We start from the raw sequence: 26705 nt of genomic DNA on the forward strand, positions 1-26705 counted from the left end.
TGGCATTGTGATCGTGTAAGTGTATTGAGTGCTTCTAGGTCTGTGTTACTCCATTTCACTACTCCAAATGAGTAGGTCAATATTGGTATAGCATAAGTATTTATAGCTTTTGTCTTGTTTCTTGCTGTCAATTCTGTTTTCAGTATTTTTGTTAGTCTTTGTCTATATTTTTCTTTCAGTTCTTCTTAAATATTTGTATTATCTATTCCTATTTTTTGTCTGTATCCTAGATATTTATAGGCATCTGTTTTTTCCATCGCTTCTATGCAGTCGCTGTGGTTATCCAATATGTAATCTTCTTGTTTAGTGTGTTTCCCCTTGACTATGCTATTTTTCTTACATTTGTCTGTTCCAAAAGCCATATTTATATCATTGCTGAATACTTCTGTTATCTTTAGTAATTGGTTGAGTTGTTGATTTGTTGCTGCCAGTAGTTTTAGATCATCCATGTATAGCAAATGTGTGATTTTGTGTGGTTATGTTCCAGTAATATTATATCCATAATTTGTATTATTTAGCGTGTTGGATAGTGGGTTCAGAGCAAGGCAGAACCAGAAAGGGCTTAATGAGTCTCCTTGGTATATTCCACGCTTAATCTGTATTGGCTGTGATGTGATATTATTTGAATTTGTTTGGATATTAAGTGTGGTTTTCAAATTTTTCATTACTATGTTTAGGAACTGTATTAATTTAGGATCTACTTTGTATATTTCCAATATCTGTACTAACCATGAGTGGGGCACACTGTCAAAAACTTTTTGGTAATCAATGTATGCATAGTGCAGTGACCTTTGCTTAGTTTTAGCTTGATATGTCACCTCTGTATCTATTATCAGTTGCTCTTTACATCCTCGTGCTCCTTTGCAGCAGCCTTTTTGTTCTTCATTTATAATTTTGTTCTGTGTTGATGTGTCATTAATTTCTGTGTAATGACTGAAGTTAATATTTTGTATATTGTTGGTAGGCATGTTACAGGGCGATATTTAGCTGGGTTTGCTGTGTCTTCTTGATCTTTAGGTTTCAAATAAGTTATTCCTTGTGTAAGTGTATCAGGGACTGTGTATGGGTCTGCAATGTAATTGTTAATTAATTTATATCTAAAAACAAAGATGATGTGACTTACCAAACGAAAGTGCTGGCAGGTCGATAGACACACAAACATACACACAAAATTCAAGCTTTCGCAACCAATGGTTGCTTCATCAGGAAAGAGGGAAGGAGAGGGAAAGACGAAAGGATGTGGGTTTTGAGGGAGAGGGTAAGGAGTCATTCCAATCCCGGGAGCAGAAAGACTTACCTTAGGGGGAAAAAAGGACAGGTATACACCCGCACACACACACACACACACACACACACACACACACACACACATCTGTGTATGTGTGGATGGATATGTGTGCGAGTGTATACCTGTCCTTTTTTCCCCCTAAGGTAAGTCTTTCCGCTCCCAGGATTGGAATGACTCCTTACCCTCTCCCTTAAAACCCACTTCCTTTCGTCTTTCCCTCTCCTTCCCTCTTTCCTGATGAAGCAACCGTTGGTTGCGAAAGCTTGAATTTTGTGTGTATGTTTGTGTGTCTATCGACCTGCCAGCACTTTCGTTTGGTAAGTCATATCATCTTTGTTTTTAGATATATTTTTCCCATGTGGAATGTTTCCCTCTATTATATTCATGTTAATTAATTTAGTTAGATGTGAATGTGTTGAGGTGAACTTCTTTAGCCAGAAATTTGCTATTTTATCATTTCCAGGGGCTTTCCATTTGTGCGTAGAATTAATTGCTCAGGTGACTTCATGTTGCAAAATTATCACTTCAGGCATTTGTGGTATCATCTTGTATGAGTCTGTTTCTGCTTGTATCCACCGTGCATGTCTGTTATGTTGTACCGGGTTTGACCTTATGTTGCTCCAGAAGTGTTCCATGTCTGTTATGTTTGGTGGATTGTCTTATTTTAATGTGTGTGTTATCTATTGTCTGGTAAAATTTCTTTTGGTTTGTGTTGAATGTTTGGTTTTGTTTCCTTCTATTTTCACTTTTGTTGTATCTTCTAAGTCGTTTGGCCAATGCTTGTAATTTCTGCTTCTTTTCATCTAATTGCTCTATCGCTTCTTGTTGTGAGATTTTACCTAACCTTTTTCGTTTTTTGTCTGATATTTCATTTCTTATAAATTGTGTTAGCTGTCCGATGTCTTTTCTCAGTTTTTCTATTCTGATCTGTAGCCTGTGTTGCCATGCTGGTTTTGTGGGTTTCTTCTGTGTGTTGGTTGGTTCTGATCTGTGCCTAGTGTGTATATTTAGTGTAGTGAGTGCTCCTACATAAACCAGTAGTTGTAACTCTTCCATATAATAGTTGTATTTTCATTTATTTTGCTGTGTATGATTGTGTTGATAGTTGTTATTGTTGTTTCGACTTGTGGGTTATTTGGTGGTCTATGCAAGAATGGTCTAATGTCTGTATTTGTGTCTTTATATTCTATATATGTCAACTGAAATTTTTCTTCTATATCTAACATGTGTGTCACTTCCTGTTCTATTTGTGCTTGTTCTGGTGGCTGCCTTAAGATTTTGTTTTGCTGTGATTGTTTAATTGATGCGTGTTATTCTTTGTTTGTTTGCTCTGGGATGTTTGAGTCCATTGCTGTATTTTCTTCTTCTTCTGATTGCACATTATTTTGTTCCAGTAATTTTTGTACTTGTTGTTTGATGTTTTCTAATTCTGACTGGGGTATCCTGTTATTTTTTATTATTACACAGATCTGATCAGCTAGCCGTTGTGCTGTTAAAAATTTTAGTTCTGGGTATCTGGTAATAAATGTTGTGTATACTTGTGATCTGTATCCAGTTGTGTTGGTTCCTAAGTTTGTTGCTTGGTAATAATAGAACATGAGGTGTCGGTTAACTTCATCTGACCATCTCATCCTCTGTCTTTGTTTTCCTTCTGGAGTGGTTGCAGGAAGCATATCCTGCAAAACACCTCTATTTTGATTTAAATCATTTGCCGTGAGGCTAGCAGTGTCGTTACCATTGTGGACGGGCATAGGGTTCAAGCGTCGTCCCCGACCATGACGGCGCTTGTCCGAGGCTTCATTAGTTCTGTCCTGAACCAACTAATCACACTAAAAGGGGGCTTAGCCCTATTAGTGGTTTGTTCTTTTCGTCACCTTTTACGACTGGCAGAACATACCGGAGGCCTATTCTTATCCCGGGCCTCCACGGAGATTATTATTATTATATCCGAGATGTAAGGCGTTGCAAACACTGCAAACTAGTGACTGACCTGAAAGGCTGTCCTTTCTTAAAAATTCTGTGCTCTGCTCATATTTCAATGTCATTCAATGACTGTCTTGTTTTTATTTCACGAAAATAGTATCTTGACAGAATGAGATTTACACTCTGCAGCGGAGTGTGCGCTGATATGATCTTGACAGCCTAATCAAGATGAGGGAGCTGATATTTTAAGGATTTGTGTTCATTTTGCAGAGAAGTCAAAGAAGTTCCTCACCCTTCATCTCGTTCCTTCTTTTCTCAATGGTACCAAATTTTAAATTCATTATCACAAGGCATGTAGGAATGCCCTGAAACTAGAAATTTCAGATACACAAAATCAAAATAGTTCTTTGCAATGAGGTAAATCAGAACCAGTACACTCACTTAATTCTTAATCTACCCAGCAAAGTTGTCAGCCCATATTAGTAAATGTCATTTGGTGGTGAAAGATGACAGCACTTTCAGAACACAAGATGTGATGTCATTTCCAACATGATCAGCTATGCCCTCATGCCACAAGCACATAATACTTTGTGTAGTGTCACCAACATATAGGTACAGCTTGTAATTTGATAACTGCCTGCTGCAAAACTTATTTTCATGAGTTAATATGAATGCAAACAGTACAGGTTGTACTTGAGGGCATACAGGACATCCTGTTATCAATGTTGAGAGTGTTTGTTGTTTTTTCTGCCTTTTACAGATGCAGTTCTTTGTTAGCAATAATGCACAGTTTGTTAAGGCCTACAGAGCAAGTTGCTGTCTGATGTATCAATCAGTCATATGTTGTGCAGGTGTCAGCATGAGGCCAATCGAATGACAACTTAGGAAACTCTCACTTAAACACTCTCCTTTAGAATCTGTGATCTATATAACTCTCAGGGTGCAACATTTTGAATGCCTGGTAAATTCTATGAATATTGAGATCTGAAGAGAGGTAACATTTTGTTGATTTATGCCATGCGTACTGATGTTCCTCTGTTGGAAACAATATTGTATGCAACTTGATCAGTTCTTTATCAACATTGGTATATTTTTTCTTGTGAACATGTGAATTAGGATTTTTACCCTGGTGATCCTCAAGTATCTGTACTCCTTAACACCAACATATTTTTAAAAGATCTGCTGCAAACTTGCACATGGGCACTGTTGGCTAGTAAGCAATATGTGACAGAAACTTGCCACCTTCTTATTAAGTAGGATCATCATATTTTCCACCCCACCTTCTCTGAATATTTATGATATTAATGAGACCCATCAGATACATTCCTTTTACATCAACTGTCTGTTTCCAAAATTCTGTATGAAGTTTTCTTATAGCCTCTACGGTGAATTCACAACACTTATCATGACACTTACATGTTGCCTAGGAAAGAATTTTGTGAATAAACGAGTTTGGCTAAACACACACAAAACAGTAAAGTAAGAGTAAAGACTGAGTAATTTCAATTTACCATTCTAAATGGAAGAATTGTGGAAGTATACTGATTTATAAACACCAATCTCTACCATAGCAAACACTACCACTTGTTACCAACACATCTAGACATGCTCTGTTGCCGAGACACTGTGAAAGGAGATGCTACCTTGCCCGCATCATTAGTACTGCACATACAACTTACACTATCTAGTGATTACATTTTCATCTAAGTTTGATTATATTGAGACATACTACCTTCTATGTGCCTTTGGCTTGGCCACATTCTGCCTTCTCAACATGAAACCTCAGAATTTGAATTTTTGATTATATTATGAAAAGGATAGATGCTAGTCACCATGTGATGCAGATGCTGAGTCGCACATAGAGGCACAAAAAAAGACAGTCAAAGAAGGATTTCAGCCAAACAAGCCTTCATCAGAATTAGACAAAACACACACACACACACACACACACACACACACGCAAATGTAAATGCAACTTACATACATGTGACCAAAGTCTCAGGCTGCCAGAGCCATGGGCTGGCCTAGGCAGCCAGAGACTTTGGCCGTGTGTGTGTGTGTGTGTGTGTGTGTGTGTGTGTGTGTGTGTGGTGTCTAATTCTGATAAAGGCCTTTTTGGCCAAAAGCTTTGTTTGACAATTGTTTTGTTGTGCCTATCTGTGACTCAGCATCTCCACCACATATGGTGATTAGCAACTGCCCTTTTCATAATATAGTCATTATTCCATCCTGGATGTTCTATTGTTTAAAATGGGAATTTTTGGCAGTCATGACTTTACCCAAGTCAATGCCTCAATTGTGATTGGATTTAATTTTTAAACTCCTTAAATGTTTCTATATTCACAGATGTAACTTGGTCTTAATTACCCTTTGTCTCAGTTAACTCTTCCTCTAATGTTTACACGTTATTCACTAGCCTTGTCCACTTCACTTGCACTACAAATAGACAAGTGGCCTCTCCTTCAGCAGAATCTGAACAGGCACACAAGGGAGAGATTGGTTTGCTGTTATCAGGAGCTCCAGTGTAAGGTGCGTTATGGAGCCCCATAGGGAAATAGTGCCCGAGTGCTGGGAAGAAGTCCAGTGTGCACCTGGTATGTATGCTGGGAGCCCTCATCCGAGATGTGGAGGGGGTCCTGGGTGCGATGCAGTTATCTTGTTGTGGTTCGTGTCAGCACCCGCGACATCTGTCACATAGGTTCTGGGGCCAACCTTAGTGTGAACAGGCAGTTGATAGACGTAATGAAAACTGCTGGCCTTACTTTGAGGGAAGGGGGGGGGGGGGGGGGGGGTTGCCAGCAGAGCTTACAATTGGCAGTATCACACCCAGAATTGGTCAGGGTACTTTGACTTGGAGCTGAATGGAGTGTGTCAACAATGGCTTTATCGATTCTGTCTGTGACAGTCTTCGTTGCAGATTTCTGGGCCTGTGTTATGTAGTGGAGATTAGTAGGACTCCATTTGATAGGTCAGATGAAGCAGTTACTTGCGGAATGCACATGGTGTTTTTTTGTGCTTAATAGTAGTTTGAGGTCCTCCGATGAATTCTCAGCAGTTGATATGCAGAGAAAAATCAGTTTGCATATGAAGTAAATACATTTTGAATGTCAAAATTTTAATAGTAAATTGCCAAAAAATTCATAACAAAGTCACTGAACATACTGTCCTCCAGGAAAATTATCACACTCAAATTATTCTTGGAATTGAGAACTGGATGAATCCTGGTGTAGAAACCTCCAATATATATATAACAAGGCTTAAAAAGGTGCCATAGGAGGGGGGGGATGTTCATTGCAGTCGACAAAAACTAAGTCTGACTGTGAAGTTATCTGATTACTTAACCAGCCTAAGCGAAATCAAGTTAATCACCAGATATTCTTTACCAGCCTGTAATTCCACTGCAACAGTTGTAGAACCATTCAAAGAAGGTCTGCAGAGAGTAATGCAGAGTATCCTGGTCATGCAAAATTAATTGGAGATGACTTTAACTGATTACAGATTGAGACCTCTATGGATTTGTTGCAGGTTGTGCAGGCAGGCAGTTCTGTAAAGTAATTCCAAATATATTTTTCAAAAACTGTCTTGAACAGCTTTTAAATCTCGTAGCTTTGAACAGGATTGACTTAATGGAAAATGTCTGTATAGAGACAGGGATTAGTGATCTTGATGTAGTGAGTCTTCAGTTTCTCCCTTCTTGCTCGAACAGTCCATGGATGTACTGCCGGTCCATAGTGTCCAAAGGGCACAATATTTCGGCGATCAGACATGTCACCATTGTCAGGTGTGCTGACGAACTGAGCTCCTGAGGGTGAGCGGCCGTCTTAAATCCTCTCCCCCTGCGAGGCTTTCTCTCCGTGGTCCATGCCCACGGCCACATGTCGGTGGTCACTGAGACACTGGTGTCGGCGTCTGTGGTGGCGTCAGAGTAATTGCCTCGTCCACCTTGGTCACCAGTTCATTTTCTTTGCTGAGCATCTTTTTAATTAGACTCAATGCTGGTTCCCATGCCTTGCTGAGGTTATAGCCACTATCTCAGTTAATGAATCTGTCCCTGGTATGAATTTCCATATCCTCTCTAATGACGCTGTCCCAGTGTTTAGATGTCTGTACCAAGACCCTGGTATGTTGGTAGTCCATTTCGTGATTTTTGGACAAACGGTACTCTGCGACCACTGACTTGTTGGTGTACTTAATTCAGTGTGCCTCTGATGTTCTCGGCAACAAATCTTTGATGGTGCGCACTGTCTATCTAATATAAGTCTTCTCACACTGACACAGAAACTGGTATATGCCAGCCTTCCACAAACCGAGATCGTCTTTGACGCTTTCCAGTAATGCTCGTATTTTATTGGGTGGGCAAAAGATAGTTCCTACTCGGTGTTTCCTCAATATTCGTCCTATTTTCCCTGATAGTGCGCCAGTATATGGTATATAGGCAGTGGCTATCTCTTCCTCCATGACTTCTTCCATCTTCACACGCTGTACTGTAGAGGTGTGGTGGAGAGCGCATATTATCTGCCATTCTGAGTACCCGTTTTTCCAGAATACAGTTTTGAGGTGTTCCAGCTCATGGGGCAGACTCTCTGCATCAGAGATTGTGTGCACCTTGTGCACCAGTGTTCTTAGCACCCCATTCCTCTGTGAGAGGTGGTGGCAGCTATCTGCATGCAAATACAGGTCGGTGTGCGTTTTCTTCCTGTATACCCCGTGGCCAAGGGTGCCATCTGCTCTTCTTTTGACCATGACTTCCAGGAATGGTAATCTTTATGGCTTATCTTTGGCGGGTGATGGAGCATCTGATGCATTTGTCAAGCCCATGGTGGGTATGTCTGTGGATGAATCAGTACCAGTGTGAGGGAGGTACTAAAAACTGGTTTGAACATGAAACTTCCTGGCAGATTAAAACTGTGTGCCCGACCGAGACTCGAACTCGGGACCTTGGCTTTCGCGGGCAAGTGCTCTACCAACTGAGCTACCGAAGCACGACTCACGCCCGGTACTCACAGCTTTACTTCTGCCAGTACCTCGTCTCCTACCTTCCAAACTTTACAGAAGCTCTCCTCTCCCGAGTTCGAGTCTCGGTCGGGCACACAGTTTTAATCTGCCAGGAAGTTTGATATCAGCGCACACTCCGCTGCAGAGTGAAAATCTCATTCTGGTTTGAACATGTCAGTGGTGATGGTGGTTGATGGTCTCATCACTTCAGCCTTGAACATCTTTTGCAGATAATGTGATAAGGTTCATTGTAAGGTGGCTGCTGTGGCTTGCATACTGTGTCATGACTTACAAAAACAAAATCACGTCTCCATAGCTCATTGGAAACAAAGGGGCAATGGATTTGCCGGACCCTCGGAGCAGTGGCATATAGCTACCAGATATGTGCACCTAGCTTGTGTATAAAGTTTGACAGTTCATTGTGGTTGTCTGACATGTTGAAGAACTCACCAGGCAGTAGTATTGGCATGATATATATCAGTTTCGTAGATGTGGCTTTCAGATCTTCTTTACTGATGCTTGGAGACCCAGGAGGATGATGGGTAAAGTCTCTGTCCACTGCTGCAGTTGATGACATTGAAGAGACATTTCCAATTTCTGGTGCATTCGCCAACTAAGTAGAAGGGTGAGTGCTTTCAGTAGGTATGACTCGCATTGCCTTCCTTGGTCTGTTGTAACTCATAGTGGTACACTGAAACAGGCGATCCATTCCTGGAAGATTGCAGTCGCGGTCACTTCAGCAGTAACGTCTACCTTAGGGAACACCTCCAGCCAGCATGTGAAATGATCAGTGGCTGTAAGATAGTAGTATATCCTTCCGATGGTGGGAACAGTCCAACGATGTCCAGATGAACATGTTCAAATCTTTCTTTCAATGGAACGACTGTGCCACGAGGTGCCCTGATGTGCCAGCGAACTTTGTTCCATTGGCAGACCTTATCTTGGTGCACATATTCCTTAAGTTCTTGTCCATGGTTGGACGCACAAAAGCTCGGTGTACTCCATGGTGTGACAGGTCATGTAAGGAGAAGTTCCGGCAGCAGTCACAAAAGGTTGCAGTTTAGTATTTACGATGTCACAATACAGCAGCTTGTTTGATGATGGCAATGTAACTTGATGGAGCTGTAGGTCTGATGGTTGTGCTAAAAAGTCTCATGGCTTGCTGCCTCCTTGTTGCACTGCAGCAAGAGCTTTGAAATCAACTGTGTCAGTGATAGCTTTGATACAAGAGAGAGCGTCCATCGGCATATTCAGGTCTCCCTCGACATGGGCTATGTGGGTGGTGAACTGTCCAATATAGTTGAGGTGGTGGAGCTGACATGGTGACACTTTCTCCAGATGCTGGTGGAAAGCATATGTCAGTGACATGTGATCTGTGACTAGGGTGAACTGCTGTCCCTCTAACATGTGGAACTTCTTAACGGAGGCATATGCCGTCCACAGTTCACAATTGTGGAACAGATCTGCTGTGATGGGGATAACTTTTGATTGAACAAGGCCAAGGGCTGCGAGTATTGGCATACTTGCTATTGCAGTGCAGCACTTATTACAGTGGCAGACGTTGTAATGGATCTGGGAGATGTTATTTTTTTTACCGTATTTGTCGATACTGAAATGAAAATGTTTTCTTATATTTTTGTCAGAATTTATTATAATTTGTCTTATTATATGTTAATTTACTTCTGTTTTTGAGAGTAAAAGCATATTGATTACTATTAGAAAATGTATCGAAGAATAGCAAAGAAACTGATTGTGTAAAATATCTTTTGACGTTGGAGTAGTCTTTGACTATAGTCAGTCCGAGTCGGAAGCTAACTCTTGGTGTGTGTTGACGGAAGAACAATGTGAAGGTCGCAGTCATAAATAATTTTGAATTATGTTAACTATTATTTTTGTATTATCTGAAAAGAAGAAACTACATTGGAAGAAACTGTATTTGAAACACCAAAATGAGAGAAACACGATGAACCACGTCATTTTCTGCAGCCGACAACGATGCATTGTGGAATCATACTTAGACAACTGAAGCCAAGACTTATATTTGCTTGCAAACGTCTAATGGAAAAGGTACTGTCACGAAATATGGCAAATTTAAGTTTATAAAAAATAGTGACCATATTTTCAACTTGTGTAATAGCCGGGAAGGCATATTTCAACGTATCAACCATTAGTACGAGAGACGCCTGTGGAACTGGGTGCACTAAAAGAGCAACTTTCATGATGATCGTCTCGCCTCGGTAAATGCCAACTCAACATCACTATTCTGGGGCAGTTTGTCCTTTGACCTCAGTGCACCTTGCAAGAATCCTCTCAGTGGTGCAGCCAGGAGGGCGTGGTTGCAAATGAAACAACGATATAAATTGGTGCCACCAAGAAATCACCATAATTTTCTAACTGTTATATACAATGGAAAATGAACTATAGCTTTGACTTTCTCCTGTGGTGACTGTATACCATGAGCATTAATAGTGTAGCCTAGGAATTGAACTTCAGTTTCTCCAAAGATGCTCTTTGACGGGTTGGTAAGCAGACTGTGAGCATGAAGGTAAGTGAAAATCTGCCGAAAGTGTGACAGGTGTTCTGCCTCAAAGCTTGACATGACCAAAACATTGTTGATGTACATATAACAAAAATCTGGGTTGTGAGTAACCTCATGTGTGAATTGTTGAAACACATGGGCAGCATTAAAAAGCTCCAAAGAGATTTTAGTGAGTTCAAACAGTCCAAATAATGTGCAGTCAGCAGCTTACAATTTTGTCTGGTGCCACAGGCATTTGATAAAACACACATACTAAACCCAAATTAGTAAAAATGCACTTACCGTGGATGTTGAATGCAACTCTTCTGTGTGTGGTATCAGATATTGGTCCTAGTGGTTCTGGCAGTGAGCTTTCTATAATCTCCACATGAGCACCATCTGTTGTTTTTCTTTGGGACCATATGCATTGAAGATGACCAACTAGTGCTCTCAGTGAGCAGCAAATTCCCTTTACGAGCATGAATGGGAACTCCTGCTTCACTTCCTTCAGTTTCTGTGGTGTGAGGCGATGCAATCAAGCACAAAGTGGTGGTCCTGTTGTGGTTAATATATAGTGTACTGTCAAGTGCTGCGCAGATGCTAGTGTGGGCATCTGGGCTGTGATCTCTGAGAACTGCTTGAGGAGCTCTACTAATGGAGAGTCACCACTTGTCATTATAATCCATACTTGCCCCTGATTTACCAGATTGGTAGTGGTATCAAGGAGGCATCAATGGTAGAGGTCATGCAGGTGCCCATAGGATGATAAGAAGTTCACTCTGAGTATTGGGGGGTGATATGTTTGCTATAATGAATGTCACTTGAATTTTCATTGAAGACACAAGTTTAACGTTAACTTGACTTGACCATATTTTGAGATTGTGGGACCATTGGCGATGAAAAGGTGGCAGCCAACATAGCTACAGTGTAGCAGACTATCTTCACTGGTTATCAGGCTCAGTTCAAAGCAGGACTAATCACTGAAGACAGTTCTCCTCGAGTGAATGAGATTCCAGGCTGAAGACATGTCTGGAGATGCCCTAGACAGCGATGGGGTACCAACCTGACTGCCACCCCTAATACAGCCTGACAACCAGGAGTGATCGTTTGGTGTGCCATTTCTTTTCATAGCAGGAACCCTTTGGTTGTCAACTGCTGCACTCTTACAGCACAGCAGTATGTTGACAATTTTCTTTGCCCTATTTTGTTGCCCTTCATGACAAGCCATCCTGGGCTTACATTACTGCAAGATAATGCCTCCCCGCATGTGGCTAGAGTTTCTGCTGCTTGTCTTAGTGCTTTCCAAACCCTACTTTGGCCAGCAGTGTCGCCAAATCTCTCCCCAATTGAAAATGTTTGGAGCATTATGGTCAGGCCCCTTCAGCCAGCTTGGGATTTTGATGATCTGACGTGCCAGTTGGACAGAATTTGGCACAGTTTCCCTCAGGAGGTCATCCAACAATTCTGTCGATCAATACCGAGCCAAATAATTGCTTGCATGGGGGTCAGAGGTAGACCAACACATTAGAGACTTGATGTTTGAGAATCTCTTTCTCTTGTATAAATCATCCAGTTATTCTGAAACTATGATCAATTGTTTGTCTGTACATGTACGTCATGTCTAGCAATTGCCATCCCATTCTAATACTTTTTTCATGGTGTGTCATTCTTTTTCTTGGAGTGTATGTACTACAGGACAACACACAGAATTACTCTTTTTTATTACAAAATTTAAGTATATATGTTGCATTCAATGCAAACTATACAAGACCCCTGCCTCTCCCTCTCTTAATATAGTAGATGTATTACTTATCAAATCAAACTGATAATGTGGCCACAGGAGCAGAACCATCATTTTCACACCCAAGAAACAGGGAAAGGAGGTAGCAGTTGCACGCATGCACTCTAGTACTTTTATGAATCGAGTACTGTAACACTCTACATGTCGTTATGCGCCACTGAATGAAGTGCCTATTTAGAACAAGAACATAAACAGAACATACAATATTTCTCACATTAGCTGCTCACTATGCTTTGCTGACAGTATCCATAAAAGTACCTTCTCCACTGATGTAGCTATTTTTCACATTGGTGACTGTTGCTTTTTTGCCTACTGTTTCAGTATTGGATGGTAATGCTGACTCTTTGTTTGAATCTACGCCAGCTAGTCTTATTACATTTTCAGATTCCTCTTCCATTACAGTACGTGCCCTCCAGTAGACATCATGCCCTTTTTTGAAGTGATACATGACCTTTCAAGTCTTCTAATGTCACAGCTTCAAAAGCTAATAAAATAGCTGTAAAAGTAAATTGTATTAAACGTGAGAATGAAATTGTCTGCATTGTCTAGCAATTAGCATGTATGAGAAGTAATGCTGAGGTCCTGTGTTTGACCTTTAGTAACCATTTCAGATTTTTGTGCAAGTGGAAAAGTCTGGAAGGGGGTTCACTCAGGCTTGTGTGGCCACATGAAAAGCCACCTGAATATAAAAGCAGTGAAATCCATATGCAAGTCACCAAAGTGGCATCACATTGAACGGCATCGGACAAGGTGTTGTGCTGTGTATGTTTATTAGCAGAAAAAGCATCAACTGTTAGTTTTTTTCAGATTCAGAGCAAGATATGTGACTTATTATGTCTACAGATCTTATTCTTTGATAGATTCCAGACCAGTTTGATAGGCATTAGGTCTAGATTTGTGGTGTAACATGGTGATTGCATGGAACATCATGTTCCACTTTTAACCACTTACACCAGCTGAAGACGTTCATTGAAACTGAAAACGTAGTTTAGGTAGTTGTTAAGTGTGGAACATTCCACTATGTGCACCCTGGTTTGCTGTATTTTGCAGATGAATGTAAAAGGAAGTCATCTCAGCATGTCGATAAGGCACAATGGTGAATGCCTCTCTCCAACTGCTGTGGAGACCCGCTTGTGCTTTGGCAATGGCAATGCCTTGGAAGCCATGGAGGAAAGGGTGTGGCCAAGACTGTAAATGCCTGAACAAATGAATAATATATGAAAACTGTCAGTCGAGTATCTAATGTCAAACCAATACAGCAGTACATGTTACTCGGACTGTCTGTTGTGAACTACGATATATTAGCGATCCGTATCACCTCCAATTGTAAAAGTAATTGTGCAGAGAATACATTGTAGTTACAATACAGAAGAGTTGTCATAAAATGGTTTATATTATTTAGTAGCTTGAACAAATCAGAACTCTCTTTCATCTCCTGCTGCAACTGCAAAAGGTGAAGAAGTCACAAAGCATAGAAGCATAGTCTAGTGGCATTGCATAGTGGGTCCACTCAAGCAGTTAACTTTAAGAAAGGTAACTGTAAATTATTTATGAGGTAAAGTTGGTGCACACATGGAAGTGGGTATGGAGTGGAAGGCATCGTAACCAAATCCACACCAAGTAGCGCTCCACATTTTATTCCTAAAATAAGAAGGAGAAGGTTGGTGCTCCTTGATTAATGCCAAAAAGTTTGGCTTTCCTTGTCTCTGTGTGTTTTGAATTTTTTTGCGTGCATTTTTACTTGTTAGTCTGAAGTTTTCCTGTTATAATCATGGAGGAGAAATGATAATGGATTGAAACTCAACTTTCACAACAATGAAATTGTGCCTGTCACTGTTGTTTGACAATACTTGTCAGACACTGTCACTTTCAACATTTATTCACAGTGTAGTGTGTATGAAAAGAAAATAAGACTTGTTTACTCAGGCACCTTGTAAAATCAAATTCCATAGACGGAACAGTTTTTCTCATGGTTTTTTTGCTAGACTGGAAGTCCAGTTTTGTGTAACAAAATCTGTGAGTTTTGCAGACAGTTTTCTTTATATTGTTCATAATGTAACAAAAATTACTGTCTAAGTTATCTATATCACCAATGAAATATTTACTGTCTGCATTTTACTCGTTCTGCTGAGGACAGATACTTGAATCCTATTTCACAACAGATTTGTACCTCCTTCTGTAATTTGCATACCACTGACGTACCTAACTTTCGTTTGTCTACATGTACGTGCATCTTCCGTCATCTTCTCTCTCAGCATTATCACATCATTCTTGTTCTCATTGTCAGTAAAATTAATGACATTAACAGCAAGCCATGGCTTCTTGTGAAGCTATTTTTCATGATGGTTTTTCGTACCACTTTTCATGCTTCCACTGCAAGGAAACAATGTGCACTATTTTGTATTGAAATGTGACTGTACCTTGCCACATGACCAATTTAGTTCCTGCTACGGGAGCTGTACCACTTTGCCTTGCTGACTAATATGATAATGCTGTCCACTTTGCATTCACTGCTTAGTCATAAAGGCTCATTTGAAAATCAGTGTAGCAGTGTTATTTGTTACAGTGATTTTAACTTTTCTAATAATTCTTTACCACTGAGCTGTGAATACACTGCTGCTTTTTGACATAAATACTGTCCATCAGTACAGTCCACATTAAATCATCACTATTTCTGTATTAACCATTTACAGGAATATCTGACTGCCACTTGTGAAATATCTTGTAGTATTATCAACATTAATGAAACAGCATCTTCCAGACATCTCTGCATTATGATCGGCCGTTATACACATCCAGTTTGCACCTGCTTTCCTGCTTGCTGTGTAATGTCATCTTTCCACCTCACGTTACATCACCTTATCAATCCTTTCTTCCCACTTGGAAACCAGCATTTGGTTATTTGCTGATGTGATCTTACACAATCATTTTCCTGTCTCTCAAGATAGTGTTTGAGTAATATTTTTACATGCTGCTTAAAAACTATCTAAGTAACGTGCTGTCATTTCTGTTTTTACAGGTCAGCTTGCACTGAAAACATCATCTGTTCTTATTGTTGGAGCTGGTGGATTAGGATGCCCTTCTGCTTTGTACCTTGCAGGGGCTGGTGTTGGTATGTAACATGTAAACTTTTTATTACTATTTATTTGTTGCCATGTGTATGTCTGCTGTGGTGTGTGTGTGTGGGGGGGGGGGGGGGGTTGATTATGTGAAATACACTCTCTACTTATTATTTTAAGCCATACTCATTGAACAACAAGGGATAATTTTCATTTATTTAAATCGAATACTACTCGCCTGTCTAGGGAAAAACATTCATCATTCACATCAGACATTTGAAATTACACACCATATCATAGCTGATAACAGAAGTAAATAAGTCCTAGCCATCACCTCAAAATGTAACATTGTCAACAGCTAAATAGAAAATAAAGAGATGCTAACATATCCACTGTTCAGCCACAAAGTGCCACCCTTCACTTGACTCAGTACCACCCAGGACTGGAACATCTGATTTACATTCTCCTCCAGGGCTTTGACTATCTCTCATCATTCCCTGAAATGAGAATCACCCTTCTCACTATCCTCTGCATCCCTTTCGCAGTGTTGTTGCACCACCCATCTGACCTGCATAATACCATTGTCCATCCCTATCATTGTCAATCATAAACAGCTCTGATGTAAATGCTATAGATGATTACAAAACATACACAAAATATTGAAGGTAGTAATACATACATCAAAGCAAATGCATTATCGATTAGTATAGTTGCATCAGATAACAAGATCAAGACAATATGGTATATAGTGAAGGAAGAGACTGGTAGAGCCAGAGATGAAGAGGAACACAAATCATTAAGAGTAACTGATACATGAGTAACATATGTGTGCAGTGTTACTAAGCTTTTCAGTAAGCACTTCATAACTGTTACTGAAAAGATGGGGTTGTCAGTTTGGTAGATGCTGCCGTGGAACATCTCAGACCTGTCACTATAGATAACTATGATAATATGAGTATGACCATCGCAACAGCCAACAAAGTTGATTAAACAGTGTATCTCTGAGTTTAGTGACATTTTAAGTTATTTATTTAACCAGTCTTTTATCAATGGAACATTTCCTGGTTGTTTGAAATATGATGAAATTAAGCCTTTTTATAGAAAGTAGATAAAGACGTGTCATTAACCTTCTATCCAGTTTCACTTTTGCCTACATTCTAAAAAATTTTACAAAAGATAATATACAGTTGTATTCTTAACCATCTGACCGCAAATAAAATATTATCCAGGTCACAATTCAGATTTCTAAAGGGTTCCGATGTTGAGAAGGCTACCTACACATACAGTGAGGATGTACTTAATTCATAAGACATTAAATGACAAGCTACTGGTATAGCCTGTGATCTGTCGTAGGCATCTGAATTTATAAATCACAATATTGTTTTAAGTGAATTAGATTATTATATAATGTGAAATGCTGCAAAATGATTCAAATCTTATATCTCTTACAGAAAACAAAGGGTGTCAATAAAAAAGCAAAGTGCTTTACCGGGAAACAGTAACATGTGGTTCTGTTATCGAGCCCTTAGTTTTTCTTGTGTATATTAGTGATCTTGTGTCTGTAACATTAGCAGATGCCAAGTTTTGTTTTGCTTACAATTGATACAAACATTGCAATAAATATTAAATCAGGTATAGCCATAGAAAGGTTGGCTAATGAAATTTTCATGGACATTAATAAATGGTTTCTGCCCAAATCTCTGTCACTAATCCTGGAAATAATATACTATATGCAGTTCAGAACTTGTAAAAAGTTTTTTGCTAGTATATGCCTAAAATATCATGACAAGCAAATAAAAGAAGTTGACAGTGTTAAATTCTTAGGATTACAGCTTAATAATAAATTTAACTGGAAGGAGCATATTACAGAATTTCTGAAGTGCATAAACAAATCTCTCTCTCTGATGCAAATGTTGTCAGACATAGGTAATATAAAAATAAAAAAAGCTAGCGTAATATGCTTACTTTCATTCATAATGCCATATGGGATTTATTTTTTGGGGTATCTCATCAAGCCAAGCTACAGTTTTTTGAGCCCAAAAACGTGCAATGTGAATTATACATGGTGTGTACTCAAGAACGTCCTGCAGAGGACTGTTTGTGCGCCAATTGCCACTCCCACATCAGCTCCCCCAAAGCCCACCAAACCACAGAAAGCTCCTGTACAGCAGCAACAGCGGGCCAAATCCCGTGGTAAACCATCTGACCATGCGGATGTTGTTTTACGTGAGGCTTTCTCTGACTCTTCCCCAGAGTTGATGGAATACGATGTATGTGTGGGGCAATCATCTCGCCCCACGCCTGCCCCTCCACCTGCTGCGGTCTCCCCGCCCCGTCGGAGAGACAGGATGAAGGTGCTACCCCCATCATAGATGGCTCCCATATTTCAGTGGAACTTGCAAGGGTTCAGGACGCATGTGGAGGAACTTCGTCTACTATCTCAGGGTAGACCACTGTGTCTATTTCTCCAGGAGACTTATTTCCATCCATCATACTCCCCTGAGATCCGAGGCTATACACTCCACAAAAAGGACGACCTGCGTGGAGAGAGAGCTGGAGGAGGTGTAGGTATTTTCGCCAGGGCGGACTACCACTCCTCGCCACTCTCACTTATGACGACTTTACAGGCCGTCGCTGTGTCCATGCACGTGCGTCATCCATTGACTGTATGTTCGCTTTACTTGCCCCCACATGATGCTCTCGATGAAGCGGCCCTCACTGACCTTCTTACACAACTCCCCCAGCCATTCATTATTTGTGGTGATTTTAATGCCCACAATGTGCTTTGGGGCTCTGCAATTACCTGCCCTAGGGGTAGAGCAATTGAGAGGCTTCTCCTGTCATCCTGTGCCTACTTGCTCAATGGAGGACAGAGTACTCATTTCTGCACATCGACTGGGTCGTTCTCTGCCATTGATCTCTCACTTTGCTCTCCAGCTCTTGCCGCCAGTGCTCACTGGGAAGTGGTTGCTGACTTGCATGGCAGTGATCATTTCCCAATCTGGATTCACCTGCCAGCTGGCATGGGCCCAGAAAGGAGACCACCACGGTGGGTCCGTAGTGGAGCCGACTGGACACTTTATAACCAGTTGGCCCAGTTCGAACACTGTGCGAATGTTGAGGCGTGGGTGGATCATATTACCAAAATGGTCCACCACACCGCTGCAGCATCCATTCCACAGTCCACAGGCCACAGGAAGAGGCCACCTGTGCCTTGGTGGAGTGTCGAATGCCGCTCTGCAATCAGGATTAGGCGTGCGGCTCTGCATCGGTTCAAGTGTCGGCCGACTGCTGAGAATCTTGCAGCCTTTCGGGTGGCGAGGGCAAGATGTCGCCGCATTATTTGTGAGAGCAAGAAGAGGTCATGGCAACAGTTCCTGAACACCATTAATCGTTGCACCAACAGTTCCATTGTGTGGGAGACCATCAGGAGAATTTCTGGCAGAGGAGGTAGGTGCCCCATAGCTGCTGTAATGAATAACGGCACTCTCCACACGGATCCGCGAGACATTGCCCAGACTATGGCAGCGTATTTTGCCACAGGTACTGCAACAACCAGTCAGGATCCAGGTTTCCAGTGCCATAGAGCCGTTGCTGAGAGATGTAGTCTGGACTTCCAGTCCACTTCTCATGAAGTTTACAACTGCCCATTTTCTATGTGGGAGCTGGATTCTGCATTGTCTGGAGCTCGTGACACATCCCCTGGTCACGACAGGATCCACTACAGTATGCTATGGCACCTCACAATGCGCAACAGAGAAATCCTCCTCGCACTTTTTAATGCCATTTGGGCGTCGGGTCAATTTCCTGACACGTGGCGTGAGGCAGTTTTAATCCCTTTTTTAAATCCTGGGAAAGACCGCCCTCACTAGTTGCATAGGGAAGACCTTGGAGCAGATGGTCAACCGCCGCCTTGTCTGGACGTTAGAATCCCGGCAACTCCTTAGTCGCTTTCAGTGTGGGTTCAGGAGGTTTCGTTCCACCTTCGATAACCTTGCCCTCCTGGAGGCGGCTATACAACAAGCTTTCCTACGCCGTCATCACCTTCTAGGTGTATTTTTCGACACCGAAAAGGCCTACGATACCACTTGGAGGCGTCTCATCCTGGAGCAGCTTCACGAATGGGGTTTTTGTGGTTGTCTTCCTCTTTTTATTCAGTCTTTCCTCTCGCCACGATATTTTAGGTACCGAATTGGTGACGTCCTGTCTGATCGCTTTGCGCAGGAGAACGGTGTCCCTCAGGGTAGCGTTTTAAGTGTGACTCTCTTTGCCATCGCTATTAATAGCCTTACGTCCATAGTGAAAAGTCCTGTCCAGTGTTCTTTGTTTGTGGATGATTTCTCTTTGTTTTGCTCTTCTTCAAGCATTGCAACAACAACTCGTCAGTTGCAACTTACGATTAGGTGTTTGGATGACTGGGCGCAGAAGAGTGGTTTTAAGTTTTCCACCGAGAAGTCTGTATGTGTTCTTTTTAACCGTTCTCGTTCGATTTTAACCTTTTCTGAGTTGAGGATGAGGGACACTATTCTTCCTTTTAAAGACACGGTGAGATTTCTGGGGCTCATTTTTTACTCGAAGCTCACGTGGTTACCTCATCTTAAAGACCTGAAACGGCGGTCACTTAAGGCTTTAAGTATTTTAAAATGTCTTAGCCACAGTACATGGGGAGCTGACAGGACTTGTCTGCTCCAGTTTTACAGGGCGTTTGTGCGATCTCGGCTTGATTATGGGTGCACGGTGTATGGGTCTGCGAGGCCTTCTTACTTAAGGATGTTGGACGTTGTGCACCATGAAGGGCTTTGGTTGGCCACTGGGGCATTCCGAACTAGCCCCATACCAAGCCTCTGTGCAGAGGCTGGTGAACCGCCACTTCATATGCAGTGACGGCTACTTACAGTGCGCCAGGCGTATAAAACTTTGTACACACCATACACCCCTGCATACCATACCGTTGCTCAGCCTCCTCTGGCACGATTGTTTCATAACTGGCAACGTGCGACGCAGCCCTATGGGATTCACGCACAGGATTGCCTCGGTGTGATGTCTACGGCTGGTCTTCGTGTTTTACGTTGCGGTTGGAGCAGATCTCCACCTTGGCTCCTCCGGAGACCCAAACTTATTTTAGATTTTACATTCCAATCTCTGTTTTTTAACATTTTAGATGTGCATCACAGTTTCACTGTCGTTTACACTGATGGCTCCAAACAGGAGAATTTCCTTGGCTGTTCTGTGGTGTTCCCTGATCATGTTACCCGGATTCGCCTCCCTGCTGAATATACTGTTTTCGCAGCGGAGCTCCACGCGATTCTGGAGGCACTGGAGCAGATGCATCGTGTTCGGGGCGATCGATTTCTTCTCTGCTCCGGTTCTCTTAGTGCCTTACAATCACTGCAGAACCTATACCCGACTGAGGAGATGGTCCAGCTGATATATGACCAACTGTACTTTCTCCAACGGCGGGGTAAAGAGGTATCCTTCTGCTGGGTGCCCGGTCATGTCGGCATATGGGGCAATGAACAGGCCGATCGGGCTGCCAAGGAGGCCTGCAGAGAGCAGTATGTGGTCCAGTGTCCTATCCCCTTGCAATCAGTCATCGCTGCACTCCACAGGAAGTGCATGGAGTTGTGGGAGGACGAATGGCTGGCGGTGACGGCCAATAAACTGCTGTCGGTAAAGTCAACCACTCGGCCGTGGCGTTCCTCCTGCCGGTTGCTCTGGCGGGAAGAGGTGGCCCTCACACGTCTTCGGATCGGGCACTGTCCTCTCACACATAGCTTTTTATTACGGCGGGAGAATCCTCCGTTTTGTGATGCCTGTGGTGTGCACATCTCTGTCCGGCACATTTTAACAGACTGCATTTTATACCGTGATGCAAGGGCAGAAGCACAAATTGATGGAGATCTGCCTTGTGTTTTAGCTAACGATGAGACGTGTGTCTAGGGTTTTTAAGTTTTGTGATGTGTCTGGACTCTGGCCTAAACTTTTAGGCTGGAGGTTTTAGTGTATTGCAGATTGGCTGACTCCTCCCTTTTTTCCTTGGGGTCAGCCAGCCACTTCCATCTGCTACATTGTTTTAGCTCCCTCTGCATTTTCTTCCTGTGTTGTCCATGTTTTACTGCTGACACCCTGCTTCATCCCACGCTTCGGTGTGGGTGAGCACATATTTTTCAATGATTGTTCCCCGTGTCTTATGTTCCGTTTTATATAAATGTTCTGAGCTTTTTCTTGACACCAGTCTCACTATGTTACTGAACGGGTGCTGAAGACCTTGCTGTCGTGCGCCCAAAAAAACCCCTCTACTACTACTACTACTTTGTTTTCATAATCTGTGGCCTCAACCTTTGCTAGTTCCTGTCCTCCACCTACCTATCTCTTTCTCTGCTCCCAGTCCAGTACACACATGCCTTCTATCCTGACAATCCCCCTTCTCTTCTCTACCCCCCCCCCCCCCCCCTCCCCTCCAGAACTGTCTCCCAGTGCTGCACCCAGCGGCCCTATCCTGTTCCCAGCACGTCCTTGAATCCCCTCCCCACAGGCAGCACCAGCATCTTCCTCCTCTCCCTCCCCCCCCCCCCCCCCCCCCGACTTCCCTCCTCACTTACACTGTTTTTCTTCAATCTCCCCACCTCACACCACCTCTGTATCCCCACAACCCATTCCAGAAAAAATTACTGCTTACCTCAGACACAGTAGCAGTGTGTTGGAGAGAGAGAGAGAGAGCGAGAGAGAGTGTTGTGCTTGTGTGAATGTGTGTTTGTTTTCTACATCTGATGAAAGACTTAGTCTTATAGCTAAATACATGGAGGCTATAATTAAAGTTTTGCTACTTGAGAGAGCCCCCTGAAAAATGAGTGGTTGTAGGACAATGGAACATTTGTAGGGACATGTGGAAGAGGAGAGAAATAACAGTTAAAATATTGAAAGAAACACATTTTAAAGAGGGTGATGTTTAATTGTGTATCATGTTTACATTCCATGTTACGAATGTTGCTCATTGTGACGACTATCTGCATCTTGACACCCTGGAACCATACTAGAGATGGCTCTACTGCTGTCCAAAACATCTCAGGTTGGCTACCTCTCTTCGTGTCCTCATCTTCAGCCTCAATGTGTGTTAGAGTCAATTGATAAACCCTGTCCTTTAGGTAATCCCACAGCTAGAAATCACACAGGTTCAGATCTGGGGATCTTGGTGACCACACAGTATGTAATAATCAGCCAATGATTCTGTTTTGTCCAGATGCATTATGGAGTAACTGAGTGACCTCATGAGCAATGTGTGGTGGAGCTCCGTCAGGCATCAAAATAAAATACAAAGCACTTCTCTTCAGTAGAGCAGGAATCACATGTTGGCGAGTCAGCTCGCAGTACTGTGCCATTCACGCTGCATATCCTTGGTCCTTCGGGTCCAAGTTCCTCAAAGAAAATCTGACCAATTATGAACTGTGACATCAAGCCACACCATATAGTGACATGTTTACTATGCAGAGGAACTTCGTGAACATTCGTTGGTCATGATGGTTCCCAAATGCTACAATTGTGAGTGTACACTGCCCTATCGAATGTAAATTTGCTTCATAACTTCACAAAATGTTACAGGGCCACATATCATCAGCTTCAACCCTTGTAAGAAATGTAAGAACAAAGTCTACTGAAATTTCTGTGTCATGTATCAAAAGTTGGGGAGTAACGTGAAATTTGTACTGATAACAACTAACAATTGTTCACAGAACTTTTCAAATGGTGAACCACGGAATGTTTATTTTTCATGACATAACTCGTGCACTGCTTGAAGACAAAACATTGTCTCCAGCATTCTCAGCCATGGTAACAGTAACTTCTTGAACAATTTGTGGTGCAATTAGCCATCAGCTCTTCCAGCAGCAATTCCCAAATCACCAGTTAATTTGAACTTCTGAATTGTGTTCTCCAATGCCAGTGTGGCAAGAGGACCTCTATGTTTTTCTTTAATGTATCAATACTCACGAATAGCTGCAGCAGTCTTGCTGTTGCATTGATAAAACATCTTTGTGTGTAAAGCCCTGCTCACTTTGTCCAGACCCATGTTGACTGTCTGGAACTGTAATGCACAGTGCTTGTGTTCCAACTCTGTGTCGCCGTACCAGTACTGGTGTCTAAAAGACAAGACATAACACTAACATTACTAAAAACGTAAATCCTACTGTGCACAGTCAGAACATAATTCCTAAAAATTGGGTACGTATACAGTAAATAATTTTCTGTCTATGCTGGCTCTAGTGGTGAATGTTTGTGTATAATAATTCGGTAGATCTAGCATTCTTTTTCGTTGTGCCTGTCTGTGACTCAGCGCCTCCTCTATGAGGTGAGTAACAGTCTGTCCGTTCCTTATTGTTACTAAAGACTTTTATTTGTATCATGTCTGGCAAATGGTGCAATAATAGAACAATATCACATCTCATTTGTTTATTGATGTTTACTGTTGGTGACACATGCTTTCGAATTCTGAAGCATAAGTAAACATCTATTGTTGTACACAAGTTAAAAATTTATTGGAGAGCAATGTTTCTTCCTTGTGTCTTAATGAAAATTGTTGGTTAAAATATAGTGAAGTATCATTAACAATGTAGATTTCACACATACATGAGATTTTATATTTGGACAACACAATTTATTGCAGGACATATTGGTATAATAGATTATGATGAAGTTGAACTGAATAATTTACATCGGCAGTTACTTCATTCTGAAGCAAGCTTGGGAACACCAAAGGTTGAATCTGCTGTGGAAGCCTTGAAAAGGTAAGCAGGATTAATGCAACTCTTCCAGAATTAAACACTTCTTAAATTAAATTTATTTTACTCTATCAAGAACTGTATACTTTGGCAGTTGTCATACTGTTGAAACATGTGTTACCTCTGATTAAATGGCTTCCTCTCTAATCTATATGTATAAAAGGCAGTGTCCTTACTGACTCATCATCACCCAGCGCAAACCGCTAAGGACAGAAACTTGAAATTTGGAGATGATGTGGATCTTATACTGTAGGCATCATTTAAGAAGGGATTTTTTAAAATTCCAACCCTAAGGGTGGAATAGGGATTGGAGGGATTTTTTTTTTTTTTTTTTTTTTTTTTTTTTTTTTTTTAAACTATTGTGGCAACTCTGAAGCTTGGCGTACAAAATTTGGTATTTGGTTTCTTGATCAGAAATTAAGAAATATGTGTTTCAGAATTTTTGGAAATTTAACCCTATGGGGATGAAATAGTGGGCAAAAACTTTTTTTGAAAATATGTCATTATTGAAGAACCAATAAACTATTTTTGAAGCTACATCTGTGAATATTGGTATTTGACTTCTTGGTTACAAATAATGAAATGCGTGTTTCAGTGTTTATGGAAATTAGGCTCCTAAGGGGGTAAAACAGGAGATGAGATTTTTTATGAAAATATTTTAATGCAAAAGCATTTTTAAAGCTATAAAATTTTGTCTTCTCAGTTAAAAATAAAAAAATATGTGTTTCACTGCTTTTGGAAATTCAACCCCTATAGGGGTGAAATGGGGGATGAAAGCTTGTATGGTAGTCTGCATAATCCTACAAGAAAGATAATTCTCAGGCAGCCAATATCCTACCTTCAAAACTGCTGTAGGAACTGTGACAGCCATGATAGGGTTTCAGGAGTCTGTACACTTGTTCACTTGGGTGTCCATAATGAATGGATACCTCTTCCTGTAACTTTCGCTGCTGCAGCTGTATGGATTTGGATGATCACTGATATGCCTCTGTATGATTTTTGCTTACCTCTGACAGGGAAATTATGAATCCCGAGATGATCAAATTGATGCAATAACTGCCTCCTACTGACAGGACTTCAACAAGCATGATATCCTTTGGGGCAGCCTCAAAGGGGTTTTCGTATAGAACTACTACTTTCTAATTATGACTTGTGTTATCTCAATGATGGAATGCCTACCCTGTCTAGAGCAGCTCTTAGCATACTCTCATTCATCAATCTCATGATATGCTCTTCTTATCTTTTTCTGTGGATAAAATTATCTGTGCACAATGATCTCCATGACAGTGATCCATTTTCCAGTGGTCTTGTTGATTCAGTGCCTATTTTCATCAGACAAGCCTCCAATTTTTTTTCTAATTAACTACTCACCCGAAATCGATGAAACTGGCGTTACTTCTCGACGTAATCGCCCTGCAGACGTACACATTTTTCACAACGCTGATGCCATGATTCCATGGCAGCGGCGAAGGCTTCTTTAGGAGTCTGTTTTGGCCACTGGAAAATCGCTGAGGCAGTAGCAGCACGGCTGGTGAATGTGCGGCCACGGAGAGTGTCTTTCATTGTTGGAAAAAGCCGAAAGTCACTAGGAGGTCAGGTGAGTAGGGAGCATGAGGAATCACTTCAAAGTTGTTATCATGAAGAAACTGTTGTGTAACGTTAGCTCGATGTGCGGGTCCGTTGTCTTGGTGAAACAGCATACGCGCAGCCCTTTCCGGACGTTTTTGTTGCAGTGCAGGAAGGAATTTGTTCTTCAAAACATTTTCGTAGGATGCACCTGTTACAGTAGTGCCCTTTGGAACGCAATGGGTAAGGATTACGCCCTCGCTGTCCCAGAACATGGACACCATCATTTTTTCAGCACTGGCGGTTACCCGAAATTTTTTTGGTGGCGGTGAATCTGTGTGCTTCCATTGAGCTGACTGGCGCTTTGTTTCTGGATTGAAAAATGGCATCCACGTCTCATCCATTGTCACAACCGACGAAAAGAAAGTCCCATTCGTGCTGTCGTTGCGCGTCAACATTGCTTGACAACATGCCACACTGGCAGCCATGTGGTTGTCCGTCAGCAATCGTGGCACCCACCTGGATGACACTTTTCGCATTTTCAGGTCGTCATGCAGGATTGTGTGCACAGAACCCACAGAAATGCCAACTCTGGAGGCGATCTGTTCAACAGTCATTCGGTGATCCCCCAAAACAATTATCTCCACTTTCTCGATCATGTCGTCAGACCAGCTTGTGCGAGCCCGAGGTTGTTTCGGTTTGTTGTCACACGATGTTCTGCCTTCATTAAACTGTCGCACCCACGAACGCACTTTCGACACATCCATAACTCCATCACCAT

General features: G+C 41.7%; 1 protein-coding gene across 2 annotated transcripts in view; it reads left to right on the top strand.

The window, feature by feature from the left end:
* The window catches only part of LOC126484192 (adenylyltransferase and sulfurtransferase MOCS3), a 206184-nt gene that overhangs the window by 103140 nt on the left and 76339 nt on the right, over positions 1-26705 (top strand). For both annotated transcript variants that reach the window (XM_050107606.1, XM_050107604.1), the window contains exons 4-5: positions 15545-15637; positions 24244-24364. In XM_050107606.1, coding sequence (XP_049963563.1) covers positions 15545-15637; positions 24244-24364 — 214 coding nt within the window. The remainder of the gene's footprint in view (positions 1-15544; positions 15638-24243; positions 24365-26705) is intronic.

The sequence above is a fragment of the Schistocerca serialis genome, chromosome 6 (assembly GCF_023864345.2).
Source record: "Schistocerca serialis cubense isolate TAMUIC-IGC-003099 chromosome 6, iqSchSeri2.2, whole genome shotgun sequence".
Taxonomy (NCBI): Eukaryota; Metazoa; Arthropoda; class Insecta; order Orthoptera; family Acrididae; genus Schistocerca; species Schistocerca serialis.